This window comes from Rhododendron vialii, chromosome 6a (assembly GCF_030253575.1).
Source record: "Rhododendron vialii isolate Sample 1 chromosome 6a, ASM3025357v1".
Lineage (NCBI taxonomy): Eukaryota > Viridiplantae > Streptophyta > Magnoliopsida > Ericales > Ericaceae > Rhododendron > Rhododendron vialii.
In genome coordinates, this window is record NC_080562.1 from 26,888,539 (window position 1) to 26,904,936 (window position 16,398).

At 42.2% G+C, this 16,398-nt stretch overlaps 1 protein-coding gene across 1 annotated transcript; it reads left to right on the plus strand.

Annotated features, from left to right (window-relative positions):
• The first annotated feature begins 14,044 nt into the window (after positions 1 to 14,044).
• LOC131328552 (G-type lectin S-receptor-like serine/threonine-protein kinase SD2-5) lies at positions 14,045 to 15,623 on the plus strand. Its single transcript, XM_058361487.1, has 2 exons — positions 14,045 to 14,270; positions 14,333 to 15,623. Exons 1-2 carry the CDS (start codon positions 14,045 to 14,047, stop codon positions 15,511 to 15,513), a joined length of 1,407 nt encoding a protein of 468 aa, XP_058217470.1. The 3' UTR covers positions 15,514 to 15,623.
• Positions 15,624 to 16,398: the final 775 nt, after the last annotated feature.

A 16,398-nucleotide genomic window follows, 5' to 3' on the forward strand; every position in this document is an offset into this window, starting at 1 on the left:
GCTTATTTGTCCGAACGGGTTCCACAATGGTTGTAAGTGACATCTGGCATCCACAATCTTAACACAACTAGAATTTAAAATTAAAAAAACAGTCTCAAAATTACCTCTATCTCTAATCATTATTTCTCATTTCTCTTTCTACTGATTATCCTTACTTTCAATCATTACTTTCATTTCTCTCTCCACTCATAACCCCAAAAAAATTCTCAAAAACTCATCTAAACATAGTATAAATCAAGCATTTACACATAGAATTTAATTGATTGTTTACAAGCCCACTCAAATTTTATTTTAAAATTATTGAACAGTTCAGATTATTCGTGCCAGGCCCAGGATAGATCCCACATGCCGTCATTACGCACGATCGGTTCCCTTAGACTTTCCGAATTCCAATTTCCTCAGTTCAAGAAGAGCGTGGTCCGAACATTCCACCAAGTCGCGCCGTCACCAACATCATATTTCCTTCCACGAAACTCTCAACAGCGGTTGTGGAGAAAGCAGAATATAATCCCAATATTTTCCGCTTGACCAAAATAAAAGAATATAATCCCAACAAGAAGTTCCCAATGAGGACTGAGAGAAAACAGAACAGTCAAAGAGAGGGAAACACATACTGGGAGAAAGCAGAACAGTCAAAGAGAGGGAAACACGTACATTCACACACGCACGTATGTGGAGAGAGAAACACAAGACAAGGAAACCAGCAATGGGTTTTTCCAAGCTTCAGGCGGTGATAATTTTCACGGCAGCGGTGGTCGAGATGATGATGGTGGCACTGGGCGCCAGAGTGGCGGATGCCCAGATGCCGTCGTGAGCCGAGAAACTGGTACCCTGCTTTGAGTACATAAACATCACCGGCACGCCGCCCGCGTCGTGCTGCGGCCCGCTTGAAGATGTCATGACGAACGAGATGCAATGCCTCTGCAACCTGTGCAACACCCCTGGCATGCTTGAATCCTTCGGCATCAACATCCGTCAGGCCACTTTCCTCCCCGGCCGGTGCAATCTTGTTGTCCCCAGCACCTGCGGCAAAGGTCACACTCATATTTATTCCTATCGTGTGTAGAGTAGGGGTGCTTAGTGTAGGGAGGTATTTCCGAACAGGTACAAAACGAGCCCGAGCACGGTCAAAGAAAAGGTCAACGCATTATGGACCAGTGATATGAGAAGTCAATGGTCCAGAAAGGTTGTACGATTCTCGGTGCAATAACACGAGACGTTATTGGACCGAATACAAGGAAAATTACAAGAGATGCCATTGTTCAAGAAACTTGTTCGGCAAGAGAAAGCCGAACAGGAGGAGAGCTCCTTAGAAAGGATATGGTCCAAATTGTTTCCTTAGTACCAGTTACACGTGAAGTAACTGGTCCAGGCCGTCTGTTCGGCTATGAGATGGCCGAACAAAGAGAGAAGTCCTATTGGAGGGAACATTCTAGAAGGGTCCAGAATCATTGGTATTCCGTTAAAGGATAAGATCCCGAGAATATAGGATCTGAGAAAGATACCTAACGAGTATGGGATGTTCGGCTTGTTATGGAAAAGAGGCCTACAAGGATTAAGGTAATGAACTAATAAAGGAAACGAGAATCCTTGATATACTGGGATTCCTATACGAGTTAGGAATCCTAGGGCAACACGGATGCTTGGCCAGCAAGCATACGCAAATCTATAAATAAGAGGTAAACCTAGAGGTAAAAGGTACGCAATACATTGTTTTCTGATTGCTTTCCTACTGATAATTAGGGTTTGATTGCTAGTACGTGATACTAACAAAGACATCGGAGGGCCTTTGCCACGAGAGGCAAATGTGCACTCACTCCTTGTCTGTTTTGCAGGACAAGGGTTTCATAGACAAATTAGGGTTACATTCAAGAGGCACGTGAAGCCGCTGCATTACAGTGCTGTTCAGAGCACCACTTGAATTTGTCCACCTACAATTGGCGCCGTCTGTGGGAAGCGAACGAGTTCCCTTTGAAATACGACCATGGTGGAAGTAGAGCCAGCAACGCCACACGACCCAAAGGATGTGTTAATTGGAGGAGGGGATAAGACTCCACCCGGGGCTCCGAGAAAGCCCGAAGGAGGACACAAGACCACCACAAGTAAGGGTCACCCCCTTACTATTCACGGCAACTCCAAAAATAGAGATGGAGAGACGGCATCGAAGTCCACGAGAAGGACTAAATCCCATCGAGGGGATGAATCGATTGCACACTCCAGAAGTGTATACCGTAGCGCAGACGTTCTTGATAAGAAAAGATAAGAAATTGAGGAGTATGGTCGTTTGATCAAAAAATGAGAACATGAAATCAGAGAACTAGAGAGAATCAGGGAACATCCGGAGGACTCTGGACTATCTCGAAGAAATTCTAGAGGCAGTGAATACGCTTTGGTACAGTACCAAACGGCTCCTTCACGAGGAAGGAGAAGCAGAAGCAGAAGTCTGACCCCAAGGCGACATAAAGCTTCTCCACGAAAAGGAAGGAACAAGATCCGAACACCCGAGCGAAGGAGGGTATCTCTGAGAAAAAGGAGAAGCAGAGGTCGAAGCTCTACCCCCGAGGAGGAAGGGAGTAGGAAACATCATAGGGACAGGTACGAGAGACCTGATTCCGATTGGGAAAGAATTAGATCCAAGAAAGGACCAGAGGATGAAGCCATGACTGCACGGGAAGCAGCACGGAAAGCACTTCAGAATATAGCATCCTCCCCTTTTGCCAAAAAGTTACAGGAGGCAAGATTGCCGACCAGGGTAAAACACGGAACATTCATCCTCTACGAGACAGATGCTGATCCCGTGGCCTATATACAGCATTACCAGCAAGCGATGTTTATGCATGAAGGAGATGATGCAATCATGTGCAAAATGTTCCCGTCGAGTTTAGGGAAGGTTGCTTTGTCCTGGTTCCACAGATTGGGCTCACGCTCCATCCGAACATGGGTGCAATTGGCCGAGGAATTCACTGCACGGTTTTTGACGAGCAGGAAAGCTCCCAAAACCTTTGAGAGTCTTTCTTTTATGAAACAAGGAGAGGACGAGCCGATCAGGACTTATGCAAAGAAGTACTGGGAAACCTTCAACGAGATTGAAGGATGTAGTGAAGAATACGCAATAGCCACGTTCAAAACAGGCTTACCTGTTCGGGGGGAATTGCGTAAGTCTCTAAACATGAGTCCCGTGCAGACATTGGCAAAATTGATGGAGAGAATTGAGCAGCACGCCAGGAACGAGGATGACATCCTTCGAGAGAATGGTAAGTTGGCCGCCGAGCAAGTAAAGGGACCTATAAAGAAGGCTGACAAGCCAAAGCCCAAAACTTATCGTGAAAGAAAAGATTATGGGCAGGCGAAGAAAGAGCAGTACAAAGATAAACAAGCCCCGGATCCCAAGTCATTCTTTTCCATAAACACGGTTTGGAAAGAGCCCATTTACAGGATTCTTTATCGAATAAAGAATCAACCTTATTTCAAATGGCCCCCAACTCTTGGTGGGAATAAAGATGCAAAACGTGCTACGAATCAGCACTGCAGTTACCATAAGGATTGGGGTCACATGACTGAGGACTGTGAGATGTTTAAACGGCATCTTGATGATTTGGTCTCCACGAGGTTACCTCAAAGAATTTATCCAAGAAGATTCCAAGGATAAAGACAAGGCAATGGAATTGGATTACAAACAGAATCCAAAAGGGGTAATCCATATGATACATGGATTAGCCGAACCTTATACGAGAAATGAGGTGAGATTGCTTCAGAGACAAGTGAAACATGACCAACATGTAATGCAGTTGGGGAAGAAAAGAGGGCGCAACGAAGGGGCAAGCAACGAGGGCATAGTTTTTACGGATGAAGATCTGGGAGGAGTCCAGGTACCTCACAATGATGCTTTGGTCATAACCCTACGAGTTGGGGAATATGATATGGAAAGAATCCTGGTGGATTCAAGGAGTTGCACCGAAGTGCTATACTATGATGCGTTCAAGAAACTGGGGCTCACACAAGAAGATTTGGTACAATCAGTAACTCCATTGGTCGGATTTGGAGCAGGAGCAGTTTGGCCGTTAGGCAAGGTAACTCTGCCTGTTCGGGCTGGGACAGTGGTGCTACGAACCGACTTCTTAGTGGTGGATGTACCGTCTTCCTATAACGTGATTATAGGGAGAACATGGTTGCACAAGATGAGGGCAGTCTCTTCAACTTTCCATCAGATGGTAAAGTTCCCAGGGTCTAATGGGATTGAGCACATCAAAGGTAACCAAAAGATAGCTCAACAATGTTTGGTATCCATCATAAAAAGAGTCCATAATGCCCACCATGTTAATATTGTGGAAATTCCGGATCTGCCGACCATTGATGATATTGGAAAAGACCCAACCGAAATGGTAGTTGAGGATTTGAAGAAAACACTGATCAACGAGACTGATCCAGATAGGTATTTTCTAATTGGGGAATCACTGCCAAAAGAGGAAGAGAATGAACTGATTAGTTTTTTGAAAACTTATGTCGATGTATTTGCTTGGACACCAGAGGAGATGCCTGGGGTGAATGCAGATGTTATCTGCCATCATTTGAATATAGATCCACAGCATAAACCGCTCATTCAAAAGAAACGAAGGGCAGCCGTACAGCACCTTGACGCTGTAATTGAAGAAGTGGATCATTTGTTGGAAGCCAAGGCAATAAGGGAAGTTTATTATCCAGAATGGCTATCCAATACTGTTGTCGTCAAGAAAAAGAACGAAAAATGGCGCGTATGTGTTGACTTCACAGATTTAAACAAGGCGTGCCCTAAGGATAGTTTTCCTCTTCCAAGGATTGACCAGTTGGTTGATGCAACAGCGGGATATGGACGGATGAGTTTTCTTGATGCATATCGAGGATACCATCAAATTGTAATGTTTGGGCCAGATCAGGAGAAGACGTCTTTTATTACACCACGAGGGTTGTACTGTTATAATGTCATGCCTTTTGGATTGAAGAATGCAGAGGCAACGTATCAGAGACTGGCAACCATCATGTTCAGAAAATTGCTCGGCAAAACTATGGAGGTTTACATAGATGACATGGTGGTAAAAAGTAAATCTGGGCAAGGCCATATTGCAGATTTGAGAGAAGCTTTTGAGATTTTGAGGAAATACAAGTTGAAACTCAACGCCTCGAAGTGTGCGTTTGGAGTCGGCTCTGGAAAGTTTTTGGGCCATCTTGTAACTCTAAGGGGAATAGAGGCGAATCCCGACCAAATAAAGGCCTTACAAAATCTGGAAAGTTCTCGGACAACGAAAGAAGTCCAACGATTAACTGGGATGGCAGCAGCTCTTAATCGATTTATTAGCCGATCAAGTGACAAGTGCAGACCTTAATTTCTTTCAGCTGTTAAAGAAAAGGGAAGGGTTCGAATGGGGAGCAGAATGTGAACAAGCCTTCCAGGATCTAAAGGGATATTTGGCCTCTCCTCCCCTTCTTTCGACTCCAGAAACAGGTGAGTCTCTAGTTTTATACTTAGCTGTTTCTGAGCATGCTGTGAGTGCAGTACTTTTAAGAAATAAGGGATCCGAGCAAATCCCAGTTTATTATGTGAGCAAAACTTTGTTAGATGCCGAAACAAGGTATTTGCCCCTCGAGAAATTGGTCCTAGCATTAAGGACAACAACTAGAAAATTGCCACATTATTTCCAGAGCAATAAAGTTGTGGTTTACACTGAGTTCCCATTAAAATCACTGCTCCGAAAGGCAGATTTCTCGGGAAGGATCTCGACTTGGTCCATTGAGTTGAGCCAATATGACATCGACTATCAGCCGCGCACAGCAATCAAAGGCCAGGTGTTGGCAGATTTTGTGGCAGAATTCTCACCTGCGGTTGCACCTTTGCCTACTACGAGAAAGGAGTGTGAAGCAAAGCCTCCTGTAACGAAGAAACAGGCATTAGCCGAACAAGATTCCTTAGAATGGAAGCTGTTTGTTGATGGGTCAGCTTGCAACACCGGTTCAGGAATTGGAATTGTGCTTTTACCCCCTGAAGGGTCAATGTTGGAATTATCTGTTCGGCTAGGGTTCAATGCATCAAATAACGTGGCAGAGTATGAGGCACTCTTAGCTGGTTTGAGAAGTGCAAAAACCCTAAAAGCTGAACGTGTTAGGGTGTATTCTGATTCACAGCTCGTAGTCCATCAACTGTCCGGGCAATATGAAACCCGGAGCGAGAAGATGGCGGCATATGTACAGGTGACCAGAGATCTGCTCGATACCTTCGAAAGGGTGTATATTGAGCAAATAAGTTCTGGAAAGAATGCTCATGCAGATTCATTGGCATGGTTAGCCGCAGCTGTACCATCTGAGTTTAAAAGAAAAATAGCCGTGGAGTATCTGACTGAGCCTAGCATTGGGAGAAGTGTGGAGATGGTCTTGGACGTGAACCAAGGACCAAGTTGGATGGACCCAATAGTGGAGTTTTTACGAGATGAAATACTCCATTTGGACAAAAAGGAGGCACATAAAGTCAGGACCAAATCTGCTCGGTTCTGGTTATCCCCAGAGGGAAAACTATATAGGAAGTCTTTTACAGGACCCTACTTGCTTTGTATGCATCCTGAGATGGTGCAAAAGTTCCTCCACGAAATTCACGAAGGAACCTGTGGAAGCCATGCTGGTGGTCGGTCCATAGCCCACCGAGCAATCACCCAAGGGTATTGGTGGCCGTACATGCAAGAAGATGCTAAGGTGTACGTAAAAATTTGTGAGAAGTGTCAGAAATTTTCACCAATGATTCGAACACCAGCCGAGGACCTGGTGCCGCTGACAAGTCCCTGGCCGTTTGCTCAATGGGGAATGGACATAGTGGGTCCACTACACAAGGCAACTGGGAATCGAAAATTCCTACTAGTTGCAACAGATTACTTAACTAAGTGGATTGAGGCTGAGCCATTGGCCAAGATCACTGAACCTATGATAGAAAGGTTCGTGTGGAAAAGCATCATAACTCGCTTTGGGATACCTTATTCGTTGATTACAGACAATGGGTCACAATTTCAGAAGAAATTCAAAACTTTCTGTGCCCAGTATGGGATAAGAAATTATTACTCGACTCCAGCCTACCCTCAAAGCAACGGACAAGCAGAGGCTTCAAACAAAATAATTCTTGATGGGATTAAGAAACGTTTGGATAAAGCAAAGGGGAAATGGCCCGATGAATTGCCATTGGTTCTATGGGCATACCGAACAACGCCTAGGAGGTCTACGGGAGAGACCCCCTATTCATTAGCATATGGAACAGAGGCTATTATTCCATTGGAAATAGGTCTGCCGACCAACAGGACCACTTTGGTTGAAAGTGGAGGAAATGACAGAGCCTTGGAGATTGAGTTAGACTTTGCCGAGGAACGACGAGAGCGGGCCTTGGTGCACTTGGCCTCATACCAAGAACAGCTCATCAAAAGTTATAACAAGAATGTACACCCACGAGAGTTTGGTGTTGGAGACCTTGTGCTACGAAAAGTGCTCGGCAATACTAAGGTGGCTAATGAGGGAAAGCTAGGGGCAAATTGGGAAGGCCCATATCGAGTTACAGAAATCGCGGGCATTGGGGCTTATCGATTGGCAGACTTGGATGGGAACCCAGTGCCAAGACCTTGGAATGTCCATAATCTGAGAAAGTTTTTTATATAAATAAAATTTTCTTTATGCACATCGTGATTGTGTGAGGGTTACGAATAAAACTCTCTTGTGTTCTAGTTTTTTTAGCTGCAAGGGGTACGAATAATGCCCTCTTGAGTTTTACAGTTTATGAATAAAGTTACTTTTATAGCATAAACTGTTGTTTTCTTGGTATTTGTTTTAAATACGAATTACGAAATTAGTTTCCCTCATTCGTATTGGGGAGCAGGGTATAGGATATCTATTTAAAGTACGTGATACTTGAACACAAGTTCGAAACACTTGTGCAAATTTTATACATTTAAGTACGTGAAACTTAACACAAATGTTTAAGTACGTGAAACTTAAAGTGTGAGAAGTTCTTGTGAGAACGCAAGTACGAAACACTTGTGTGATGTTCTAAGTACGTGAAACTTAAAGTGTGAGAACACTTGTTTGGAATTTAAGCCATGAAATATTCAAGTACGAGAAACTTAAACCCTCGCGATGCATACGAATACATGCATAAAGCATACGAGAATATGCACAAACAGTCCACAGCATACGAGAATATGCACAAATTTGGAAGCATACGAATATATGCATAAGTACGTGAAACTTCAAACGATTAAGTACGTGAAACTTCAAACGATTAAGTACGGGAAACTTATAAATCAAAGCCAAGTACGAAATACTAAACGAGTTTTTAACACAGTATTCTAACATCACAAAACCACGTATTCAAACAGGTGGTAAAAACAGATTGTCAAAAACAAGACGATTGCATTTATTCGTCTTCTGTGAGATCTTGAACAGTTGTAGGAGCAGTCGTAGGAGCTGCTGGAACAGTTGAGCCTTCCGAAGTATGTTCAGGTTGACCATCACTGTCTTCCTTCTGGCCAGGATTGGTCATGACTTCACCCGGTTCAACATCAGGAACATGTTGCTCAGACGAATGTTGCTCAGACACATTCACCACCTGCTCTTCATCTCTCTCCTCTGCAATATCTTCTTCTTGACTAGCAGCATTGGGCAGTTCAATGTTGGTCCAGAGAGGAGATGATTCAGGAATCTCAGCTTTGGCAAGGCAAGCTGTCCAAGAGGCCACCCAAACTTGGTCCTGAATTCCAGGCATTTGGCTTGTGTAGCTTTCAGTGGCAACCTTGATTCCTTCGTTATACCCCTTCTTAAAAGCAGCTTTGGCTTCCGTCTGGCTCGCCTCGAGTTCCTTCAGCGTTTGATTTAGACTGTCCTCAGTCCCTTTCAGTTGTCCCTTTAAACCATCTGCCACTCCCAAGGCTTGGTTCCTTTCTTTCTCGAGCCTGATGATGGTACGTTGAAGCTTGGTGTTCTCACTTACAAGCTTGACATGTTGAGGCTCAGACTGGCTGAGTTTTTGAGCCATGGCCACCATTTTTTGCATCACCTGGAACGATCAGAACAGCTGTGATTAAACTTAAATATCAAATACTATATGCACTACAGTTCGCAAAGAGAAACTTTACCTTGGCATTATGGGACATGAAAGAACTCAGTAGGTTGTCAGGAGACATTGCAACTTCTTTTTGCATGTCCACAGGCAAAAGAAAGGCCTGGGACAATGCAAGTGCAGTCCCTTCAGTCTCAACAGAGTCCCGAGCAGTGATGGCTCGGTTCCCATGAGAGAAAGAGGGAGCCCATGCAGGTGCAGGAGACGAGGAAGAAGGTGGGGGTCTTTCTTGGGATTCCTCCACCCTTTGACGTTTTTCTCTGTGAATGGCTTCGATGTCTTCTGGGGAAAATCCAGGAGGAGCATCAGTCTGAGTTTGGATGCGGCGGCCACGACCTTGACCCCCTTGGCCCCGAATAGTGCCACGACCTCGACCAGGGATGGTGAGAAGGCTGCCTAAATCAATTGGTCGGTTCATATCAGGAGGTGAAGGGGTGTTGCCGCTAGAAAAAGAATCAGATGTCGAGCTGGAAGCTTCTTCGGCAAGAGGAATAGGTTCGTCGGAGATTGGAGGTGTCCGAGAATGCCTCTCTTCTTGTTCGGGAACTGGTCTTGAAGGACCAGCTACTGCAGGATTATCGGCTGCTCGGGTTCGCCGATCAATAAACCCACCGTAAGAAGCTTTGTAGCTGAGAAGTACTTAAGCAGCTCTTGCTCGGCCTGCAAGGTATGTCCCTTCGCCGTTGAATGCAAGTGCTCGTTTGATATCAGCTACGTGAACTTGTGGGGTTATGATGTTGTAACCACGGTTAATATTTAATGCTGAAACAAAGCAAAGTATAAGCAATTAGAAGCACGAAAAAGCTTTTCCTAGGAAAGAGGACAAAACATATGAAATTAAGGGAGAGCACTAACGTGGGCTCCCGAATATGTGAGGGGCATGAAAACCAATCACTTGGTCGTCCTCGTCTCTGGGTTCGAAGTTGCCCGTAACGATCAGAAAGTCGTCATCATCCCCTCGAGCAGAGTCAGGGAGTTCGAGAACGAGCTTTTTTCTAGAATCCCTACTCTTTAAATAATACGTAAGGGCGTCCCCAGTTCTGGAAATGCTATATAGATGATGGATATCGTACAAACCTAGAGAAGTCCCTAACATTTGGTTTAGGGTATTTATACCCATAACTACTCGGAAGAAATTAGCAGAAACCTGCATTGGTGAAAGCCTGTAATACGCTAAGACTTGGCGGAGCAGAGGGGCTAAGGGAAACCTAACTCCGCCTTCAACGACGGCTACTACTGGAATGTGAAGGGTGTCGAAATCGAAACTCTCACGGATGGCATCCTCAGGAGCCAAAACAGTAGCTACGTTGTCAGGAATCCCATATCGAGATCTGAAACTAGCCATGGTTTGAGTAGTATTACAGTGTCTTCGAAATCTTCCCATTACTAGAGAGGTATTTGAGGTTCTTTGAAGTAAAAAGAAAAGGGGACGATAAAATCCTAAAACGTGATTGTAAACAATCCACTAGAGAAATGGAGTTGTAAGAAGAAGAAGTGATGACTTACGAGAATAGTCGATGTAATCCCTAAAGAGCAGAAAAGAAAAGTCCTTGAGACGATGAACAGAGCTTCAATGGCGGGGAAGAGCTTGAACCGTTTTTTTTCCTGTAGAAGGAGTCTAAGAGAGAGATTGGGGTTTTTTAAAATGGGACGAAAACCCAAAAATACCCTAAAAATAGGTGGCGTACGTGAAACGTCACCCCAGACGCCGTTTTGAGCGTTCCGTTTTCCAATAAACACGTCTGTTCCTATTTAATGTAAAAGCAATACGATGATCGACACGTGTAAAGGTTAGGGCTAAAAGCCTGTGACGGCCACAAGAAAAGATGATTTTTTCTTAGCAACGTGATGAAACATTGCACCAATATATAAAATAGGGTGCAGAAACAAAATGAATTTGTTCGATAAAAGAGCTTTACTCGTCATCTGAGTAAAATATAAACGAGCAAAGCTGGGGAGCAATTGTAGGGAGGTATTCCCGAACAGGTACAAAACGAGCCCGAGCATGGTCAAAGAAAAGGTCAACGCATTATGGACCAGTGATATGAGAAGTCAATGGTCCAGAAAGGTTGTACGATTCTCGGTGCAATAACACGAGACGTTATTGGACCGAATACAAGGAAAATTACAAGAGATGCCATTGTTCAAGAAACTTGTTCGGCAAGAGAAAGCCGAACAGGAGGAGAGCTCCTTAGAAAGGATATGGTCCAAATTGTTTCCTTAGGACCAGTTACACGTGAAGTAACTGGTCCAGGCCGTTTGTTCGGCCATGAGATGGCCGAACAAAGAGAGAAGTCCTATTGGAGGGAACATTCTAGAAGGGTCCAGAATCACTGGTATTCCGTTAAAGGATAAGATCCCGAGAATATAGGATCTGAGAAAGATACCCAACGAGTATGGGATGTTCGGCTTGTTATGGAAAAGAGTCCTACAAGGATTAAGGTAATGAACTAATAAAGGAAACGAGAATCCTTGATATACTGGGATTCCTATACGAGTTAGGAATCCTAGGGCAACACGGATGCTTGGCCAGCAAGCATACGCAAATCTATAAATAAGAGGCAAATCTAGAGGTAAAAGGTACGCAATACATTGTTTTCTGATTGCTTTCCTACTGATAATTAGGGTTTGATTGCTAGTACGTGATACTAACAAAGGCATCGGAGGGCCTTTGCCACGAGAGGCAAAGGTGCACTCACTCCTTGTCTGTTTTGCAGGACAAGGGTTTCATAGACAAATTAGGGTTACATTCAAGAGGCACGTGAAGCCGCTGCATTCCAGTGCTGTTCAGAGCACCACTTGAATTTGTCCACCTACACTTACGGTTTGGATCGGATCAGATTTTTATGAATCCAATTCTAATTTGTGAGTCCCGATTTTTAAAAAATACAATATGTGTCTGGATCACAAATCTCACAGTCCAGTTTCAATCCAAACCATGAGTCGCGGTTCGGTCCCAATTTTATATATGGATTACATCAACTAAATTTTTCATGATTTGTAAATACTTGATTCCATATTCTAAAAATGTAAAAACCTGGCTACAGTGCACATTTAAATATCAAATTCCACAAGTTTGAGAAGAGGTTGCAATACTAACATTACATCTCAACTATTCAAGAAAATTATTCCAGGTTCGAAAACTAAGCCAGTTTATCCGAGAGAGAGCAGCCTGTGCTTGGATGATTTTAGGGTTAGAAGCTTATGTGCCGATCACGTATCTATTAAAGTTTGATTAACACAATTTTTGATATGATTAGGGTTCTAGCCAAATTTTACCAAACGAACAAAGCTGATCATCCAAATGTGATCAGAAAATGGCCGAATAAGTAAAAACGGACCGGAGGAGATATCACCACTCCTGGTATCCCCATTATACATAAAAGCTTCTCATTATTTAAATGGTTGAGCATGAATCTAGACCACACATTAGTGTATGATCTACAAATTTGGGAGTGGATCCCACACCAATTGTAATCCAAATTCGTGTTCAACCTTGTCTCAATTACATTGAATATCTTCTCGTGTGAGTCGTGTATACATGTGTGGGGGTTTTGAGATGGGACTTTAGTGGGTTGGGGTTACCTTTGATTGAAAGATTGGGGAATTAAAGTGAAGAGTCTACTCGGAACAGTATTTCACGAGAGGGGGAAATCTGCCCTAGGTCTGTCCGCTTGAAGTTGGTTTCCAAGGTTACATTTTTTTAGGCCTAAAGAGAGCTCGTAGAATGTACCCTATATATTTTATACCAACAATTAATTTATAGAGTGACGAATTTACTTATCAGAAAGAGAGAAAAAGAAAATTATAGTGGCGTAATTGACTGCAATTAAAAGGATATTGTTTTACTAATTACAAGTTACTATGTTTTAGATTTCTGTTGATTTATATTTAATCAATTAAGTTCATAATCCGGTATTAAAGATTCATCATCGATCATTTTATTGGTTTTAATTAAAATCCATCAAGATTCAAGTTGACATTTCTTAACAACTTATTTACTATAAGAAATACCTAACAACTTGACTACTACAAATTTTTTCTCACAGTATATTTGTTACCGGAAACACTTATGTCTTATTTAGTTCCACATTTGAAAAAAAAAAAAATTCTAACCTCAAAAAACACTCATTACCTCTACTTCCAATCATTATTCTCATTTCTCTCTCCACTCATTAGTCATTACCCATATTTCTAATCATTATTCATCATCAAACACCTCTCAAGTCTCTCCCAGAGGAAGAAATATCATCAACCGCATCTTCTATCAGTACTCCTTCGGAGGTAACAACATTAACTAACCATTGCACTCTTTTATCTCACTCTCTCTGTTAACTTGCACTTAGCACACCTGAACTTTTACTAGATATCACCTTGGCCCCTGCTAATGACGGAAATTGAAGGATTTATTATTGCTGCACTTGTGATAAAAATTAGAAACATAATTCTTATGATACAGAAACAACCAAGCTACAGTAAATATCTACGCTTAGAATCACAATTGTGAAAATAGCAAACTTTACTCTACTACAGGTCTACAAACAGAATATGCTACTTGCCAAGGGAAAAAAAAAAAAAACTGAATATGCTCAAATGATTCAAAAATTAACCTTAATATTCAAATGCAATCATCGCATTAATAGAAGAATTTAAAACATTAAAAGCCCTAACTAGAAATAATCAAATGTTTCAAATCTTGGGTCATGGGAGGTTTGTTCAGTTGTTAACTTTAGAGCTCCGGGATAAGTCGATATGCGCGCAAGCTAGTCCTGACACTCGGTATCATTAAAAAAATATGCTAGCATAAATTTTAAAGCAAATGAGAGGTGCAGATTACATGTATGGACTGAAAGGTAATCTTTCAACTTTGATATCAAGTGTTAAATCACAAAAAGTGAAGGAGGTTAAAGTGTGATTTCAGTAAACATGCAGTACATACAGTCATTAAGCCTACGAGCCAAGTCTCTGAACTTATATGAAGCACCTATTTCATGTGATCAATCGCAATATCATAGCCTTCTAGAGCTTAAGGGTACTAGTTACTTTGGTTTCAACCCACTATTATACTACCACAACATAAATACACCAGCATTCGTTGTGAAAACAGAAGCGGATTGCAAGAAGAGTTGTTTGAGTAATGGTTCAGAGCCAGGTTGCTTATTACAGCTCTTTGAAGCCTTTTCTTTTGTTCATCCTTATAACTCTCGTACTTTATTTCAGTGCAGAAACCTGTGATTTCTACCAGAACGAAATCAAGGTGCAACATAGTCATATTGGGATCCAGTCTCGTAGCTGTGTTTGGTATACTTTCTTGGGTTCTCTATCACTTCTTCATTTTCCGGAATAAAAGAGATTCTGCAGAAGATGTTGAGTTGTCTCTAGTTCAAGTGTCCGGGTTGCCTACCCGATTTTCTTTTGAAGACTTGAAATCCATGACTAACAATTTTACTAATAAGCTTGGGGAAGGAGGATTTGGGTCGGTCTTTTTGGGGACGTCGATCGATGGCACCAAAGTAGCAGTGAAGCGCCTGGATGGTTTTGGTCAAGTTAATAAGTCATTCTTTGCTGAAGTTCAAACAATAGGTAGTATCCACCATGTCAATTTAGTGAGATTGATTGGATTTTGTGCTGAAAATTCTAATAGGCTTCTAGTTTACGTGTACATGTCCAACGGGTCCTTGGATAGATGGATATTCACAAGACATCAAGAGCTCACTCTTGGGTGGGAATCTAGAAGGAAGATCATTGCGGATATAGCCGAGGGACTTGCCTATCTCCATGAGGATTGCAGACAAAAAATATATCATTTGGATATCAAACCCCAAAACATCCTCTTAGATGAAAACTTTGAAGCAAAAGTTTCTGACTTTGGATTAGCAAAACTAATTGATAAGGACCAAAGCCAAGTTGTAGCGACATTGAGGGGAACCCCTGGCTACATGGCTCCTGAATGGTTGAGCTCAATTATCACGGAGAAAGTAGATGTCTATAGCTTTGGGGTCGTGGTCTTAGAGATCCTCTGTGGACGCAAAAATTTGGATTGGTCTCAGCCAGAGGAAGAGATGCATTTATTACGTTTATTCAAAAGGAAAGGAGAAGACGGACAACTTTTGGATATGGTCGATAAATACAATGCTGATATGCAATTACATGGAGCTGAGGTGGTGGAGATGATGAAGCTTGCTGTGTGGTGTCTACAAAGTGATTACCGGAGGCGGCCTTCAATGACAGTGGTGGTTCAGGTGATGAAGGGCCTCGTTAGTGTTCAAGACAATTTGGACTATAACTTCATAAATGCTCCGGCAAGAAGAACAATGACAGCTACTAGTGAGGACTTGGATGCCATTGATGATGGCACTCCGTTAATAGCATCAGTTCTATCAGGACCAAGGTGAAGGCAAGTTTATAGAAAGATCAATAAAAATTCATTCGACTGTAAATTATGTTGACAAACCAATTGGTCCAAGTCGTAATTTCTTGTTAAAAACATGTTATCCTTTTCCTTTTTCTTTTTTTTTTATCCTCTGTTATTTTCTTATTTCTTAGGGAGCATTCAAACTACACTTGGACTTGGTCGTTACTTGACGCATACATTTTAGAAACCCAAAGAGTGGATTTGGAAACTTCTTTTTTGCCACTCTTGGTGGTTTTATGCAATCTAACTCAAAGTCTCTGTGATGCTTCACAACTATTTTCTGAGCACTTACATGAGAGCGACATGAGGAAATATTCATGATCATGAAATCCAGATAATCATGGGCTAAGAAAATTCATGGTAAATTTGATTTTATACATCCCTGGCTGTGCAAGAATGATAATTGGCTTACATAAGTATGTACAACTTCATTTTTTTAACAAACTCCGTGTATGTTTTCATGTGGCTTGGGTGATCCCTTAAAGGGATGTTGCATTCTTTTTTAAGCTGTTTTCTTAGAAACAATGCGAGAGGATTTTCCGGTGCCAGTGTGTTTGTTGAAGTTTAGAATCTCCAAATGCACGGGCACCTCAAAACAAAATATGGCATGTCTGTCAGTAGCATCATACTTTGAATACACACAAAAGTAGTCACACTAATTTGGTCCCTCTTTAAAATGCCACCAGATTTTGTTCTTTTCAAATTTCAGTAGCTGGAGAGTGCTCAACGTACAATGTTAGTTCTTATTACTGTACTTGTTACACCAAAAAATTTACCCGTTCAACATAAATCATAAATGTGCACATAACTAGAAATATTGGTGAAAAGAAAGGACTTTGAGAAACGTACATGGCTTCTCTTATGC